The following is an 18499-nucleotide window of genomic DNA, read 5'->3' as shown; positions in this document are numbered from 1 at the left end:
GTGGCCAACCCACACACGAGTGTGACAGCACTTCCATCTTTGCTTCGCACCCAATCTGCACAAAGCCCGCCTCCCTGCTCCCCACATGCAAACCTGAGGGCTCTGGATGACTCAGGTGCCAAGGAGTCAAGGCTGAGGCTCCAGGGGGGCACGCAGGGGTGGGGAGGGGACTACTACAGATGAAGAGTGCCAGGCCAGATGGGCTCAGATGATTATGCGACAGGTGGACCTCAGAGCAAACCTGAGAAAGGCTGGATGAGAGACTAAACTTCGGCTGTCAGGAGGGAACTTGGAACGAGTCTAAGAAATAAAACTGACCAGATGGAACTAGAAGATACTACGCCGGGTGAAGTTAAGTCAATCAGAGATAGAGAATTACCGTATGATTTCACTTCTATGCGGAATTCAAGAAACAAAACCGATGAACATAGGGGAACGGAGGGAAAAATAAAGCAAGACAAACTCAGAGAGGGAGACAAACCGTAAGAGAGTTTTACCTCTAAGAAACAGCTAAGCGTAGCTGGGGGGGAGCAGTGTGGGGTGATGGCATGAAGGAGTGCACGGGATGTGACGCACACTGGGTGTCCTCTGTCACTGATGGGTCACTGAGTTCTGCCCCTGAAACTAATAACACACTATATGTTAATTAACTGATTTTAAATAAAACTTTTATAAATAAATAAATAAATAAATATAAATTTTAAAATAAAATAAACAAACTGATATAAACTTTTTGTGCTAGAGTGCAACTACAGTGTGAAAAGGTAGCTAGGTCTCACACACACACACACACACACACACACACACGGAAGGTGGAAACATCTGGAAATGTGCAGATGTGAGAAACACAATGCTACTGCCAAGCCAGTGAGCCAAGCCTGAATGGGGGGTATCTGTGTCATGACCTTCAACACCGCCTTCCACCTTCCTCCTCAGTTTACCAGCCGGATTCCACCTCGCACTTTCATCCTGGGCTGCCCAGGAAATGCTCCACTGTCCTGACTTTGCTGCACAGTTTACACCTTGCTTGCCATCACACTTGATCACGCACACTAACCGCTGGAGGCGACTCTGGGGGTTTCTCATACAACCTGCTTCTCCTGGAAAACCCCCTGACACCTAGAGGTCTGAATTTAGAGGACTGAGTTTTGGGGGAAAGCCTCAGGTCTGCCACAGAATGGAGGGCAGGAGGCAGATGGAGGGTCTGCTGAGATGTACCGGTAGCAGCAGCATTAGTGAGGAGGGGGCGATTCACAAAATCCCACTGTCTTCAGAGCCCACCAGTGGGCAGGCTCTATGCTTTGCATTCTGCGTTCATTGTCTTATTTATTTAGTACTTACTTATTTATTTGACAGAGAGAGAGAGATCACAAGTAGGCAGAGGCAGGCAGAGAGAGAGGGGGAAGCAGGCTCCCTGCTGAGCAGAGAGCCCCATGCGGGGCGATCCCAGGACCCTAAGATCATGACCTGAGCCGAAGGCAGAAGCTTTAACCCACTGAGCCACCCAGGTGTCCCCATTGTCTTATTTAATATAGGGAATGAGCCTTGCAGGTGGGTTTTACTGATCCTTAAACTGATTGTGGACAGTATGTAAATTAATGGGGATGCCTGTGTTCCAATAAAACTTTATTTACAAAACCAGTGGAGACCTAGATATCTCGGCTCCTGTAGGTCTACCCACAGGGGCCCTGGCTTATTCAGCAGCTGCCCCACAAGGCTGGGTGCCTAAGCCCAAAATGCAGGAAGGTTAACACCTAGTGGGGCGGGCAAACAAGCCAATGAGGGATGGGAAGCAAGAAGCTGTGGGCGGAGAAACTGGTCTTAGTTCCTCCCTCCTTGTGTAAGTTTCTGAGCAGAGGCTACATACAGCCCTTAGCAACCAGCTGTTTCTTAGGAATTGATGGTCTACTCAGAAATGCAGAAATGCGCCACCTTTAATTTGCTCTTCCTCCTTTCCTGCTTTGCCCTTTTGTCCAGGGATCCCAGGATGTTCTCCCATAGAACAAAATTTGCCTCAAGCTCTGCTTTCTAAGAACCCCAGGCTAAGAATCTGCTCTCCTGATGGAAGAATCTCGGCTGCTGCAGCCAGAGCCCTGCTTGGGGTCCGTCTGGTGACCAGCAGCATCAGGGCCTTTCAAATGATTTCAGTTCAACAGGAATTTACTGAGTGCCACGTGCAAACTGGAGAGCTCAAGAGATAGGCTGTATCCACTGAATAACGGTGTTACCAGGCCTTAATCAAGAGACTACCCAAAGGGGTGCCTGGGTGGCTCAGTGGGTTAAGCCGCTGCCTTCGGCTTGGGTCATGATCTCAGGGTCCTGGGATCGAGTCCCGCATTGGGCTCTCTGCTCAACAGGGAGCCTGCCTCCCTCTCTCTCTCTCTCTGCCTGCCTCTCCGACTACTTGTGATTTCTCTCTGTCAAATAAATAAAATATTTAAAAAAAAAAAAAAAGAGAGAGAGAGAGACTACACAAAGGACAAAGGCATTGTCCATGCCTCACAAACTAATGAGAAATGGAAGTGGTGCAGGGTGGAAAGAGATAGGGATTGAGTATGGTTTAAAATGGAACTGTACTCACACACACCCAAAAATATTATGGGGCACCTGGGTGGCTCAGTGGTTTAAAGCCTCTGTCTTCGGCTCCAGTCATGATCCCAGGGTCCTGGGATCAAGCCCTGCATCGGGATCCTTGCTCAGCAGGGAGCCTGCTTCCTCCTCTCCCTCTGCCTGCCTCTCTGCCTACTTGTGACCTCTATCTCTCTTTCAAATAAATACGTAAAACCTTAAAACAATTTTACATGATCTCAAAGCTGGGAATAAAACGTATCAAGTGCAGTGAGCATCCCACTGCAGATCTCCTTGAAAACCGGACTCTGCTTGTCTGCATGGCTGGGCGAGGCCCCACGTTTCACGAAACTGTTTCTAGCAAGTGTCCAGAGATGTGGGTGCTGCTGCTCCGTGGCTCTTACTTGAGTAGCAATGTCCTAGGGCTTGTATCTCAACCTAAAAACAGGAACCACCAGGCCACGTTTAAATGTGGGGAGGACTTGGTTCAAAATAGCAGAAAACTGTCAACATCCAGTGTCGCCGAAGAGCATTCTGAATGCAAATGGCCAGTCAGGGACGGAAGCGGAGGGTGTGCACGGAGGAGCTGCGGCCGACCTTCTGGTTCCCAAAGCCCCAGGGGCTGAGAAATGTTTGGGACTCACCTGGAACAGAAGGCAGGATGCTGGGGAGAGAGGGTAGCAAACGGGAGAGGAAGATGATGCCTAAGGACGGCGAGAGACAGACAGAAGTGATTTTGTGTTGAGGAAGGGAGAATGGCCTGACAAGGTTCTCAGGTAGAAGCTTAGAAAGGCTATCCACCCTGGTCTGGAGGCCAGGGTTCTGACAACGCCTATCGAGGCTCTAGCTCGAAGCTTGTGTTGCTTAGGTGAGCGATTCAGTGTCTTCAGACAAGCCTATCTTATCACAAACGACCCCACCTCCTCAAACACGATCTAAAATGCGGTCTTCTGAAAGCCTACTAACCCGCTGTTAAGTAAGCCTCAAGTAGAAGGCAAGTGGGATTTGCTTCACAGATACTGGATTATTCTTTTGGTTCCTTAAGATTTACTTATTTGACACAGAGAGCGAGAGCAGAGAGAGCACAAGCAGGGAGAGCAGCAGAGGGAGAAAAAAAAGCTAGTATTCCTAATTATAAAGAGTGATACAGAAATGTCTTCAGACATGTAAATGCAAGGGTAATTGTTTCTTACATGAAGAATTGTAGAATTACTTCTGCTTGCATGCACATCCCAAAAAAGCATATAAAATGCTGCTATGGATGGAAAACACTGCCCTTGACTTAACTCACCACCGAACTGTCCTTACTAGTTCATGGCCTGTCCATTTACCTGTGGCTCCATTCTTTCAGTTACTAAAACTTTTATTTTAAATTTTTCTTTATTTATTTGAAAGAGAAAACACAAGCAGGGGAAGTGGCAGTGGGAGAAGGAGAAGCAGACTCCCTGCTGAGCAAGGAGCCCAATGCGGGACTTGATCCCAGGGCTCTGGGATCCTGACCCAAGCCAAAGGCAGACAGACGTTCAACCAACGGAGCCCCCCAAGCGTCCCTGACTTTTCAAGTCACAGCTAGACGTGCTGGAGCACAGCCATTCTGCAAAGAAAATACAACTGTTTGTGAACAGTGTGATGCCATAAATGTACCAAAAGCAATTGTAGAGAATTGCTGCAACTATAGAGAAAGCTGTAACTGACACTGATGATTGAACACCCAGGAAAAAGGAAAACAAAAATGTATGTGAACCTGTTGTGAGATGAGTAGCGAACACTATGATTTTATTTTATTTTTTTAAAGATTTTATTTATTTATTTGACAGACAGAGATCACAAGTAGGCAGAGAGGCAGGCAGAGAGAGAGAGAGAGAGAGAGAGAGGGAAGCAGGCTCCCCGCGGAGCAGAGAGCCCAACACGGGGCTCGATCCCAGGACCCCGAGATCATGACCCGAGCCGAAGGCAGCAGCCCAACCCACTGAGCCACCCAGGCGCCCCGCAAACACTATGATTTTAAAATAAATATTTAGGAGTAGCTGGGTGGCTCAGCTGCCTGGCTGCCTTTGGTTCAGGTCATGATCTCAGGGTTCTGGAATAGAGCCCCATGTTAGGCTCCCTGCTCAGCGGGGAGTCTGCTTCTCCTTCTCCCACTGCCACTTCCCCTGCTTGTGTTTTCTCTTTCAAATAAATAAAGAAAATTTTAAAATAAAAGTTTTAGTAACTGAAAGAATGGAGCCACAGGTAAATGGACAGGCCATGAACTAGTAAGGACAGTTCGGTGGTGAGTTAAGTCAAGGGCAGTGTTTTCCATCCATAGCAGCATTTTATATGCTTTTTTGGGATGTGCATGCAAGCAGAAGTAATTCTACAATTCTTCATGTAAGAAACAATTACCCTTGCATTTACATGTCTGAAGACATTTCTGTATCACTCTTTATAATTAGGAATACTAGCTTTTCAGCTCAATTCACTGGATTCTAGATGCTGACATTCAGGCCTTTCAACTCAAAAAGAGAAAATTCTTTTTAATGACTATTTCTAATGCCCAAAAGAAGAATGTAATAAATTTGAGGTCCAGTGCTCAGCTGTGTATTTGAATTCAATTGACAAACACACAAGGGCAATTAAAGGCAAATTCTTTTACATAAATCTGTCTTTGGAGTGGCTTTCAAAGTACACACACACATACATTAAAGGCACACTCAAGATTATCTCTTAATCTCTTAACAAGTGCCTTGACTGGCAACCAAATTGGACTTTAAAAAAGCTGTATCTGTGCTTTTAAAATCACGATTGGAAATGACTTATCCAATCAAAAGTTAGTAAATCCATTCCAATTTGAAATTATGTCTTGACTGTATACATGTTCTTGAATGTCTTATCTCCAAGTTAAAAAAAAAAAAAGGACAAGACTGGGGTGCCCAGGTAGCTCCATTGCTTATGCGTCTGCCTTCAGCTCAGGTCATTATCCCAAGGTCCTGGGATCCATCCCAATGTCGGGCTCCCTGCTCAGCAGGAAGCCTGCTTCTCCCTCAGCTACTCCTCCTGCTTGTGCTCTCTCACTTTCTCTCAAATCCATAAATAAAGTCATTTTTAAAAACCCCAAAGAACTAGCTGGTTAGAAACCAGGAGGGACAGTTTCTGAAGTTTGATGTGCAGTCTTAGCGTCTAAGGATGCAAGATGCATAGAAAGATTTGACATCGCACACGTGCGCAAAGATGGCAGCAGGTATCTGTGGGAGCGGCTGGAACCTGTCACGCAGACCCCGAGGTGAGGATGCATGGGGAAGTTTCCAGGGAAAGGCAGGAAGGGGCAGAACCATGTGATCCTGAAAGGGGGACCAAGCACAGATTTGCTGTCAAGGGAAGTCCTGTGAAGGGTGACTTGGGTTCCATCCCACAGGACTTGCAGAAATGGTTGTGGTTGTAGTAATCCACACTACGTAACAAATGACCCAATTATAGCAGCCGAAAGCAACAGACATTTATTCCAACATCCCCAAGTACAGAGCAGATGCTTGCTTTGTCTTTTCAAACTGTGTTTATTGTCTTTTAGCATGCCTGGCAGCTCTTTGTTTAAAGCTGGACATGGGGGCGCCTGGACGGCTCAAGGGGCTGATTCTTGGTTTTAGCTCAGGTCGATATTCGGGTTGTGAAACTGAGCCCCACCCCACCCCAGGCTCCTCGCTGGCTGTGGAGCCCGCGTAAGACTCTCTCTCCCCAATCTGCTCCTCACTCCCTTAAAAAAAAAAAGTCTGGACATATCATAATGTGCTGGGTAGAAAGAATCGGGATAAACAGACCGTTAGTGGGGTCGTCAGGAGGTGACGGGGAGGAGAGGCAATTTATGATTAGGTCTCAGTCTTGTAGTAAGTCTGTGGCTGTGAACTTCGTAAATGACTCTTTGTTGTGTCCCCCACCAGGACCTCAGGAGACTGGGGTTGGGGATTTCCTTCCCTCAGGGTGGTTAGGGTCAAGTTTCTCCTGAGGGTAGGTCCTGCTCAGAACAACAGAATGCTCCGGCAGACTTAAAAATGGCCCTTCTCCCCTCTCTGCAGGACGCCCAAGCAATCTTTTCTCCAGTCTTCACTGGGAGAACCTGGTAGAGCCCCAGGAGGTGAAACTCACAAAAGCGTGGGGACGTCTACACTGAGCCTCCAGCAGCCAGTCAGTTACAGTTCACACTTTCCTACCTCCGCAGCGATTCCTGTAGAAGATTCAGCCAATGGGTGTCAGCTTCAGGAAGCTGTGGCTGTTGCATCTGCCTGTCCTTTCAGTTGCCGGGGCGGGGGGGGGGGGGGCGCACCACAGTTTGTTCTGTGACCTCGCTTCACTAACAGATCTACGAAGAGATGATTTTTTGGCTCGTTCAGGTTTTGGTTGTTAGGCTGAAGCGGTGAGTGTAAAATCCTTACGTGCCAGATGGGAAATCAACAACACACTTATTTTCTCAGTTTCTGTGGCTTCAGAGTCCAGGTGTGGGTTAGCTGGGTCTCCCGCTTTGTGATCTCTCAACAGCTACAATTAAGATGCTGACTAGGCTAGTCTCACCTAAAGGCTCAAGCGGGGAAACGTTGGTTTCCAAGCACATGCTTCCATGTTCAGTGACGAGTTTTCACTCTTCATGGACTGTTGGCCGGGGGCCACCTTCCATTCCTTGGCACGTGAGTCTCACCACGAGGCAGCTTCCAGTAAGGTAGCTTCATTCGTTCAAGTCAGCAAAAAGAATCCACCAAGTGAGAGTCACAATGTTTTGCGACATAATCACCAAGCGGATGTCCCGTCACCTCTGCCGCATCCTATGGCTTCGAAGTGGATCATGGGTCCTGCTCGCACCCAATGGAAGGAATACACAGAGTGTGGCTGCCAGCAGGCGGGGTGCCCTGGGAGGGCATCCTGATGTTTGTCCACCACAGCGACCCCTCAGGGTTATCTGACCACACAAGAACAATGGAGCACCCACTCCTGTCAGGCAACCAGGAAGGGCAGTCCTCAAATCCTTCGGGTGGGCACCTCAAATCGTAGGAAGGTCTGGTTGCCCAGGCACTCCAAGAGCGTTGGCTGAATGAGTGTTGGCCACCTGAGGGCTTCCTTCCTCAGAGAGCCGCAAGGCTGCCCACTGGAGCTCACGGAATGTGTTAGCGGGCTGGAAAGATGACTTCGCCCTCCATCCACAACTAAATTTGCTCAATTTGACCCTGGAGAACAAACAAAAATGCTCAGGATTGGCTATAAAGCTTTAAGAGAGTAAAAAGAGTTGCTGTGGCTTACACCTTGACATTGAACCCCCTTCTCTATCCGCCACACCCCACACAATGCATGGGTTTTGAACCCAGGTGTAGAGCCCAAGGAGCCTGCTCTGTGGTTGCTGCCAGGTAGAGTACGGACTTCCCCTGACGAAACCAGGAGAGTCTTGGCTTGAAGGAACCTTGCTCTTTCCTCTGACAGAAACACAGGAATTCACAGATTGAGAAAGAGTGTCTAAGAGCACATCTCCAGTTCTGCAACAGGCAGACTGAGTCTGAGCTATGTGGTCTCCGCCGGAGAAGAGAGGAGACCAGACTGTGCTGTGGGAGACAGGGGTGGGGTCTGTGTTCTGAGAAGAGAAAGTTAAATCATCTAGCATTAGTACTACCTCACTGCCTTCCCCAACCCACAGTACTAAGTACTCAAGGTCTTGCTTAACTCTCACCTCCACCCTGTGGCTCAGCTTTTTATCTTGTTTTTACACCTAAGGCACCAGAGGAGGTGAGGAAACTTGTCTAAGGTCATGGAGGCCGTAGAAGTGACAATCAAATCCAGGCAGACTACACCATAAGCACTTCCTCTGGAGGGGAACCGGAATGAACAGTCAGCCACGACCGGCTACGAACCAGTCGGACCACGGAAAGACGTCTTCTCACCCCACCACTCTGAAGCAAGTAGGAGTCGGTGTTTGAGAAGCTGGAGGCAGGTCACAGGTGGCCAAATTTGAAGTCATGAGACCATAACTGCACTTTGCAAGGAAGTATGGCGGGGGGCGGCTGAGGATGTACACATATGGGTACATGTCACCTATTTCAAACTTGGATCAAATCTGAGGTTTCTTTTGCAGCACATTATACTGATACAGCGAAACGAGAGGACGATCATTTCTGGGAGGACTATTACATGCTCTGCGGCTTTCATCTACATGAGAGTGTCAATTGCGGATATTTAATAAAAAGAAAGAAACACACTCAGACGTGGGCTAATTTTGAAATGACTGCTTCACTGGTACTCGAGTGGCCACGGGCAGGGAATAGGAAACCCACATTAACCTCAAGGGTTCGGCGTGTGGTTAGAAACACAGTGTGCTGGGAGATAATATACCCTTACGTCAACCTGGCCGTGAACGCTGCGGAAACATCTGTCTGCTACCCACGCTACGGCACGTGTGTCAGTTTCAGAAGGGCTGAAAGACATTAACATAGAAAACGGGGGTCCGCCGGTCCTCTGAGGGGACTCTGATCATTTAAATGCAATGGCTCTCCCCCTGCCGTATTTTTGGGTTTCACTGCATTGCCCCTGGTTGAACATCCAGAGGAAACCATGTGTATACCCCGAGTTTCCCAAACTTAGGACATGTCTTTAGTCCATCACAGGAATCAGAAATTGATTCTTAGCGGCCCAAACCCTACACATTTTTGCCTTTGCAAGCTGTAAGGTTTCTTTCACAATTACTCCATTGCTCTCAATGTGCTTTACGTTGACTTAATCAAGCATCTTTATTTGGTCTTAAGGATAGCCTGTCCAGGTATGAATGTGGTCAATACCACAGAATCAGTGTGACTTCCCACAGAACACCCATGCATTGTCAAACCCAAGTTCTTGGGTTTTTGTTTTTTAAGATTTTATTTATTTTTGAGATTGAGCGAGCGTGAGAGAGCGTGAGTGCAGGGGAGAGGGAGAAGCAGACTCCCCGCGGAGCAAGAAGCCTGTTGTGGGGCTCCATCCCAGCAGGGATCACGACCTGAGCCAAAGGCAGGCGCTAACGGACTGAGCCACCAGGTGCCCCAAACCCAAGCTGTTAAAAGAGTTAGCCAGGAAAGGGAAAATTCTTGCTGTAGCTTGACAGTGAGAAACCTGGAAGCCACCTCCTTTCCCATGTAATAAGGTGACAGTCACAAGCGACAAGCCATGTAGTTGTCCAGAGTCCGTGACGTGGTGTGCGGAGAAGGCCATATCATCTGTGTACGTGTTTTCCCCCAAACCCATAACCCAGTCTAGTCACAAGAAAACATCAGACAAGCCTAAATTGGGGGACATTCTGCAAAACACCTGGCCAGTCCTCCTCAAAACTTCCAGGTCACGAAAACGAAGGGATGATGGAGACCAAAGGGGCCATGAAACTAAGTGCACAGTGGAGCCCTGCGGACCGAAAAGAGGACACGCACGTGCCAGCTGGGGAAATTCAAACAGGAATTCAGTGACCAGAAACAGACTGGGTCAAGGGGACGCAGGGGCTCCGTGCAGTACCTCTGCAACCTCTCTGGAAACCTCAGATTGTTCCAACAGAATTTACTTTTGAAGTTAATCACACAGTATTTCCTGTGGCCCTTCCAACATGTATAATTACGCAAGAGGAACCATCCCGACCAATAAAGTGTTTAGAAACTTCCCATGTCTGCCTGGAAGACATCTGTGCATTGTAGTAAAAACTCTTAACACCCTTCAGCCAGCCGGCTTCTGGTCCTTCCTGTTATTTCTGCTGCTGGGCAAAGACGTCTACATTCCTTGAAGTTCAGGTGAAAAGATTCAATTGAAACAAGTATTCTGGCCCGTGGCCAGCGACGGAATTTCCCGCACCCGAATCAACAGTCCCTCCAACACCAAAGACGCAGTGGCTTCCGTTTCCAGGCCCCTCCTTCCCACAGCTGAATTATCCCAGCTCTAAGGAAGTACAGATGGCCCCTTTCTCCATGTCTGTGTGGCTGCGGCCATGTTGGCAGGTGAGAGGGAGGGAACGCAGGAACATTTACTGAGCTCCGCAGCGTGTGACTTCCCTGGCTGCTGTTATTTTATGCCACTGCCCCCCAAGTGTGCTCCTGGAGGGGCTGCCTAGGCATTGCAAAGGACCTTGTTTTTTATTTTTTAGGATTTTATTTATTTGACAGAGATCACAAGTAGGCAGAGAGGCAGGCAGAGAGAGAGCCGGAAGCAGGCTCCCTGCTGAGCAGAGAGCCCGATGCAGGGCTCGATCCCAGAACCTGGGATAATGACCTAAGCCGAAGGCAGAGGCTTTAACCCACTGAGCCACCTAGGTACCCCTGTGAAGGACCTTGTTACAAAGATCCAAGTCCCCTGTGCTTTCTCTGAGAGCCTCGCAGAAGTAACAGGTATTTCTTTTTCTTTTTTTTAAAGATTTATTTGAGAGAGAGAGAGAGCAAGCGAGAGAGCACAAGCAGGGGGAGCGGCAGAGGCAGAGGGAGAAGCAGGCTCCCCGCTGAGCAGGGAGTCCCACAGGGCTCAATCCCAGGACCCTGGGATCATGATCTGAGCCAAAGGTAGATGCTTAACAGACTGAATCACCCAGGCGTCCCTACTCTGGGTTTTTCTCTCTCAAAATGTGGAGTCCAAAATAAAAAGACATTCCACAATCACACACACACGATATCATAGCAAGGGAGGTTTATGCTGTATTTGGAAAGAGAGTATGTCCAAGGATGTCTTGAAATCTCACACACAGACTTATTTTTTGCTGCTTGAAAACTGCTGTGTTGGCTTTCACTAGAACCACTCAGACAGTATCTGGGACTCAGGTATCATATTTCTATCCTGCAATGTCCTTGGCAAATATAAGAAGGCTGGGTCAGGGAAGGTGTTTGAGATTTGAAAAGAATCTTCCCCAGATACAATGTTTTAAATGAAGGTGAGGTTGCCGGGCTGGTGTCAAAACTCCCATTCCCTCGGTGTACGCCAGGCCCTGCTCTGAGCTCTGATCTCTGGCAGCCAGCACTCTGCCTCTGACCTCAGCTCCCATGGAGGGTGGCTGACACGGCCCACACATGGAACTCCGTTTTACCCCGCTTTTCCTCCTCTCATCAACTCTCCTTAAAATTTTGAGTTCGGGGACGCCTGGGTGGCTCAGTTGGTTAAAGCCTCTGCCTTCGGCTCTGGTCGTGATCCCGGCGTCCTGTGATGGAGCCCCGCATCTGGCTCCTTGCTCAGCCGGGAGCCTGCTTCTCCCTCTGCCTCTGCTGCCCCTTTGCCTGCCTGTGCGCTCGCTCGCTCGCGCACTCCCTCTCTCTCTCTCTCTCTCTGACAAATAAATAAATAAATAAAATCTTTAAAAAAAAATTTTTTTTTGAGTTTCGGAACAGGGTTAACCTGTTGATCTCTACCCTCCCAGAAACCCCTGGCTTCTTCAGAAAGCAACATCCCCCACCTCATACAGGCACCCCAGGGAGAGAGAAATGAGAGCTAGACTTGGGGGCCTACACATCTGCATGACTAAGGGAGCTACTCAGACCTTGAGACCTTGATTACATCTCACAAACTATGATGATAACAGATGATTTATGCCCCCCACTACCCATTCCCTAAGTATAACTGTTGCCTCTTGCAAAGAAGTCACCACTGAAAATCCCTGCTTGGATCTGGGCAAATGGGACCTGTCAGCCTGAGTAGTAGTCCTGGCTCAGGCCAGAGTTTGCCCCCTAAGCTGGTCAATTTCAGGAAAATCGGGTATGTGGCAACATTCTCCGGGTGGACTGGGAGGGCGCACACACATGCTGAGCCCTCTGTCCCTCTGCTGCCCTCTGTGCATGTCTGCACAAGGAACAGTAATCAATGGCACTTCCAGAAATGCCACCCAAGAGTGAGATCCCAGCCTCTGTCCTGTAGATACCCCAAATCTTTACGAGGGACTCCTGGGAGCAGTTTTCACTTGGCTTGAGGGTGGGACAAGCCTTCTCCCCACCCCACCCCACCCCCCGACCTCGGGACTGGCAGATCTGTGGCTCCCATGAGCCCTTGAACTACCAGCAGGAACAGCGGCACTTTAGCCACAATGCTTCCAAACTAAGGACAGGAGACCCTTCACCGTCCTGCAACACCCCAGTGATTTCCACCGGCCTATCTGCAGTAAGATGACTAACGCTCCCCAAAGATAACAGGTCCTAAACCCTGGAACCTGCAAATGGGACCTTACTTGGGAAAGGGGTCTTTGCACACAGGATTGAATTAAGGATTCTGAGATGAAGAGAGCATCCTTGTTTTCCAGGTGGGCCCTAAAGGCAATCACAGTGACCTTATAAGAGAGCAACACAGGGAGGTGACAGAGGGAGACCGGACCCAGGCAGAAGAGAAGGCCAGGTGACCACAGAGGCAAAGGCTGCACTGATGGGATCACAAACCCAGGAATGCCAGTGGCCACCAAACCCTGGAAGGAGCAGGGAACACATTCTCCCCTAGAGCCTCTGAAGGGGTATGGCCCTGCTGACACCTTGATTTCAGACTTCTGGCCTCTGGGAAGGAAAAAAAATGGGCCTTAAGCAGCTTATGTTAACTTGTTACAATAGTCTTAGAAAATTCATAGGGTATCCCACGGGCATTTCTCATTTCAACCTGCCCTCATAACTGCCTCTCATCTGCTCTCCTGTCACAATCTCCACATAGCAGCCCCCTGCCCCCAGTCACTCCCCCAACGCCTAAGGGGTGCACACTCCCCAGGACGGGGAAGTGAAGGCCCAGCACAGACTCCCAAGGAGCAGGACTGGGGCATTCCTTAACAAGGTCTCAGCCTTTTTGTCCTGATGCTTTCAACTTCCCTATAAAGAACATTCCTCTGCTCACAGGATCCCCACCCAGCGAACTCCTGGCTCCACTTCCTCTCCACCTCCAAGACAGCTCAGCCGTTCTATCCTGGATGTGTTTTGAAATACTTGAGGGGGAGGCAGGGGGGGATGAAACAAGACTTCTTGCTTTTGTGTCCATTTGAAATTTCCACAATTAAAAAAGAAAAGAAAAGAAAAATTTAGAAAGTTCACCTATGGTTGTGGTCACTTGTTTTTATTTTCTTCTCTACTTTGGTTTCTCTCCTGCTGGCACTTTTACAGTTCAAGTCATTTTGCACGTAACTGTACTCTGATTGTTTTTTCTTCCTGTTCTAGTTTCTTCACTGGCTAGACTTGATGTTTCATATTTCCTGCATCCTCACATTCCTTAGCGACCACTCCCCAGTGCTGAGCAAGTTAAAAGTGCTCAAGAAGTACTTGTTGGCTACTTTACAAAGAAATAAAAAGTGCAAAATAGCCAGTGGCTTTCTAAAACTACATTTTAAAGATTCTGTTAATTTGAGAGAGGGCGTGAGGAGCAGGAGGCAGCAGAAGGGACGAGGGGAGGGAGGGACGGGGGAGGAGAGAGAATCTCAAGCAGACTCTGCACTGAGCACAGAGCCCAATGCGGGTCTCGATCTCATGACCCTGAGATCACGACCTGAGCCAAAATCAAGAGCTGGATGCTTAGCCAACTGAGCCACCCAGGCGCTCTTCAAACTGCATTTTAAAATATAAACACTTTTAAAACAGTGGCTAAGTATTCCCAATTTGAAAAGTATTATTATTATATACATATATATTTCTTTAAGATTAAGACCTGAGATGAGATCAAGAGTCAGAAACTCAACCTACTGAGCAACCCAGACGCCCCTACGTATAATTTAAAGACAGGTCTCCAAGGAAACAGGACTGGAACTCAACCAAACCTAAATTAACATTCAGTTTTATAGGCAAAATTTCCACACAGGAGGCTTCAGCCTTTGTTTGGGGATCAAGGGAACCTCAAAAGGAGGCTCACTGTCTAAATGTCCTACAGAGGAAAGCCCACTCACTGGCTCAGTGACAACTGTCCCGCCACATCCAGCCTGGCACTGGTCCCTGCAAGGGAAGAAGGAGTCCTTCTTTTTTTTTTTTTTAAAGATTTTATTTATTTATCAGAGAGGGCGGGGGGGAGAAAGCGAGCACAGGCAGACAGAATGGCAGGCAGAGGCAGAGGGAGAAGCAGGCTCATGACCTGAGCCGAAGGCAGCTGCTTAACCAACTGAGCCACCCAGGCGTCCCAGAAGGAGTCCTTCTTAAGACTGAGCTCAGCCACCTCTAGCAGGGTGTTAAGCCCCTCTGGCACTCAGTCTCTTCCTCTGTAAAATGGGGTGACGCATGCTCCAAGAAGCTCTGGACCAGAGTCCATTTACGTCATGTACTTGGTCCAAGGCAGGTTCCCTATGAGTGTGGTCACTATCTATCCGGTTGCTAGTTCTTGCTTCCTCAACTAAAGGCTGGGTGCAAGGATGCAATCTCACAACGTACAGTCCACGGAGAGGACAACGGTGCCAGCTATGAGGAAAGTCCCTGCAGTTTCCCGTTCTTGCACAGAGAGAAGTCTCTCCTGAGAAATCTGTAAATATCCTAACAGCGAGAGTAAAATCCCCCAGAGGTGAGAGAGAGAGAGGGGATGGGGCGCACCTGTGCAGCATTCAGCTTCTGGCACTGGGCCCAGATCTGCAGTTAAGTGAAATATCCGTGTTTCCACTAATCACCTGTAGAAACCGAGATGATGACAATGGTGATGGCGATGAAGGAGCAAGCCACTCAGCCGATGTTTTCCTTTAGCTCACCTGTGTGCTCTCTCATCTGGATGGACTCTCCACCATCTAAATTCATAGGGACCCCAACTCACGTACACAGAGGCTTAAGTAGAAAACGGCTAAACTTGCCTTTTCAAAAATTGCCACAGATGTTCTAGAAAGCTTGATTATCCTGAGTTACTAATTTCAAAGGTAAAGGCAAAATTTTGGAACCCCATCCTCCAGGACATTTTCTAATTATAAATCCCTTTTCTCCCTAGAACAAAAAACTAAGGTAATTTGAACTCTATTTCATAAAAAGGATTAGCCACTGATTAAATCTCTGAAAAGTTGGTTCAATCTGCTTTCTATTCATTGATGGCTTCATTCACCATTGATGAAGTGAAAGAACTACCTTTACTTTTAAGTAATCTCCACACCCAACACGGGGCTTGAACTCACAACGGAGATAAAGAGTCATGCACGCTCTATGGACTGGGCCAGCCAGGTGCCTGAAAGAACTCCCTTTAATTTCACCTATCTCCTCTTTTATCAAGGGAAGTAAGCCTCAGATCTGAAAATGCGGTTTATGTACCCAAGGCTACGGAATGCCGAGGTACAGATGGTCACAGGGTCGTGCTCTGCAGGTCCTCAAGAGAATATGCTCACCCTGGGGTCTTCAGAGCAATGAAGCTGAATGTCCAAGATGCGAGAAGCTGAGAATATCCAGAAGCTACCTGGCCCTGGCTTTCCAAAAGAAAAAGCTAGATGTTGATAAATATATATCCGTGGAAAATCTGGCTGAGTGGAGTTCTCAGAAAAGAAAGCCATCATCACTCTAAGTCCACACTGGTTTGGTGTCTTTCTGAACACTTTCAAAAGGGGAGCAGGGTTAATACACTGGGGCAATGCTTTTCGGTCACAAGCTATCGGTATTTTCCAAGATACATGACGGTGTCTAAAAAGGATATAATGGATATGATACAGAAATCTAGGTGAGATAGTAGGTATGCTCAGCTACATAATCCCAAAAGTGTCAGTGAAAGAATGTGACAAGGTATGAGAGGAGGGCATCTACCTCAAAACAGAGCACACAGATTTGGTCCAGTCCCTTCCGGTGTATTTATTAACATCCATATAAACAGCCTTATGAATATTCAAATAACGCTAAGCTGGGAGAAATGTCTACTGTGAAGATTAAGAAAAAAACCAGGAAAATGATAATTTAGTAAGGAGAAATGTAAACCACCTACGTTTGAGGAATGAACACTAGAACTTCTTTAAGTGGCAGATAGCTAATCTTGAATAACCAACATAAAACACTACAGATGACTCTAGCTGTGATTTAAGGAGACAATGCTTTGGTGACTCCTGGTCTGAATTGCAGCCCCAGTTAAGATCTGAGATTTCAGTTAATACCACCAGGCAGGGGTGGGAGAGCTGTTTTGGAAGCAGGGAACTTCCAAAAAACTTCTAGGTGCATTTGTATGGTCCTTTCCCTTTGGGTTTCTCATGTCTGTCCAGATTTTTAATTCAACTTTTATCAAGATAGTTACAGATTCATTGTGGTTTTGAAAAGAATACAGGGACATACTCCGCACCTGCATCTCACAGTCAGAATATGAACACTGACACCATCTACGAAGCTTATTTCCATTTCCTCATTTTACGCGCACTCTTGTGTATTCAGGTCCGTGCAATTTAATCAATGTGTGTAGACCCGCATGCCCACGACAGTGAAGATAGCTTAAGGTGGATTCTAACAGGCACCCTTCTTAAGTCTCTGTTTACGAAGAAAAAAACTCACGTCATTCCCCGACTGGAAACACTGTGGGCACCGTAGCTTTGGAATTACTCATGGGCAGTAACCAGTGCTCAGAGCCACGACAAGTGCCCAGTGAAGTTTGCACCCCGGGTGAGACACAAACGGGTCCAACCACAGAATGGAAATCCCTCACCTGACCACTGAAGGCAGAGAGACCAGAGTTGCGACTCTTTGCCCCTCCTTAACGAGGACTGGAACCCCGCACTCTTTCTGTCCAGTGGTCTCCGAGCTTTCTCTTGCGGCCCATTCACCTGATCAAAGTCCCCGGAGGAGCTGCTTTGAAGAAACCGGCGATCACCAGCATCCAGCTCCGTTAACTACAAACGAAATAAAGGATTGTGGTTTTGGGGCAAAGCGTGCGAATACCCAGCAGTGCGGATATTTCTTCACACCGAACGTTTACATAAACTGAAAAGGGGCAGGCATAGGTGGCACACCCTTCCAGTAATTCCGGACCCCCACCTCTCCTTTGCAGGTAACGCAGACGTGGGGCAGGAAGACCTCGTGGCACTGCTCCACCAAAGTGAGAACTCGGACTGAACGCAAACACTCCCTGGACCGGAACTATAGGAAGAGCCAAGAAGCAGCCGATTCCTCATCTGCGGGGCGCGCCGCAGCAGGGAATTGGAGGATGGTTAGTCTTTCATGGAACAGGTCAGGCGCCATCCCCTCTGCCGCGACTTTCGGAGCACCCTCCTATGGCCAGCGCTTTGTCCCCGGCCGCGCGGCGGAGGCGGCTCTCGCGGGGGGCCGGAGCAGTTCGGGTGCGTGGAGGGTACGCGGGACACCGCCCCCCCCAGCCCGGGCCTGGGGGCAAAGCGCGTCGGTGCCAGAACAGGCTGGCGGCACGCGGACCCGTGCGGGCCGCCCGCCGCGCTTCCGGTCTCACCTGGGCGGCCTCCGGCAGCCCGCGGTCCGCGCGAACAAAGGCGGGGGCGCAGGGCCGGTCGCGCGCTCCAAGATGGAGGGCGCCGGGGACTCGGCCCGCCGCCCGCCCGCCCCGCCCCTGCCCGCCCCGCGCGGGCGCTTCCGCCACCTCACCTGCCGGGACTCGGCCTCCCGGAGCGGACGGTTGGCGCGCCCGAGCCTCCCAGGGCCGCCCGGCGCTGGCGCGGGTGAAAGGGCCGGACATCGCATCGCGGTCCCCAACCGCCCCCAGACCCCGCAGCTCCGCGCGTGGTCCGAGCGCGTGCCCCGCCCACTCCCACCCTCCGGGCAACAGGGGCGGGGGCGGAGGCGGAGCGCGCTCCCGTATCCGGCGAGCCGCTCAGGTTCGTGTGCGCGCCGGACCGCGCGCCGGCCCTCGCCCCCTCCCACCCTCTGAGTGACCAGTGGGGCAGTCCCGAGCGCGCACGCCCCTCCCCGGCCCGCCGCACGGGTGCCGAGTGCGTGCCCCCTCCAGGCCCCTCAGATGAGACCCCCCGAGCGTACGCCCCTGCCCCGAGGGCCTCTCGCCGCTCTATCCCCTGGAGGCCGCGCGGGCTCTGCGAGCGCCTCCTCCCGCCCCTCCCAGCCTCCGGGCAGCCCCCGGG

General features: G+C 49.5%; 1 protein-coding gene across 5 annotated transcripts; it reads right to left on the bottom strand.

Moving 5' to 3' along the window:
* Window positions 1-6018: 6018 nt before the first annotated feature.
* LOC309856235 (uncharacterized protein) lies at window positions 6019-18491 on the bottom strand. 5 transcript variants are annotated; one of them, XR_014307108.1, is made up of 6 exons: window positions 18009-18491; window positions 17430-17531; window positions 17101-17284; window positions 14411-14456; window positions 6753-7757; window positions 6019-6298 (listed from the first exon to the last, which is right to left on the bottom strand). XR_014307108.1 is itself a non-coding variant. In XM_082717134.1 (5 exons), exons 1-5 carry the CDS (start codon window positions 18102-18104, stop codon window positions 8860-8862), a joined length of 561 nt encoding a protein of 186 aa, XP_082573260.1. In that variant the 5' UTR covers window positions 18105-18491; the 3' UTR covers window positions 8017-8859. The 5 variants fall into 5 exon arrangements, 2 of the variants coding, with proteins under 2 accessions (XP_082573261.1, XP_082573260.1); XR_014307109.1 differs by lacking the exon at window positions 6019-6298 and adding an exon at window positions 15042-15115 and having other exon boundaries at window positions 6508-7757; XR_014307110.1 differs by lacking the exons at window positions 6019-6298; window positions 14411-14456 and adding an exon at window positions 15042-15115 and having other exon boundaries at window positions 6508-7757.
* Window positions 18492-18499: the final 8 nt, after the last annotated feature.

Source organism: Mustela nivalis (assembly GCF_964662115.1).
Source record: "Mustela nivalis genome assembly, chromosome: X".
NCBI lineage: Eukaryota > Metazoa > Chordata > Mammalia > Carnivora > Mustelidae > Mustela > Mustela nivalis.
The sequence above is the reverse complement of the archived record's forward strand: the minus strand, read 5'-3'. Positions and strand labels throughout refer to the sequence as shown.

Coding starts and splice junctions, on each gene's coding strand:
- LOC309856235 (XM_082717134.1), bottom strand. CDS start 18,104: ATGCGATGTCCGGCCCTTTCACCCGCGCCAGCGCCGGGCGGCCCTGGG. Junction 17,532..18,008: donor GGGAGGCCGAGTCCCGGCAG/GTGAGGTGGCGG, acceptor CTCTTCCTATAG/TTCCGGTCCAGGGAGTGTTT. Junction 17,285..17,429: donor GCGTTACCTGCAAAGGAGAG/GTGGGGGTCCGG, acceptor TTTCGTTTGTAG/TTAACGGAGCTGGATGCTGG.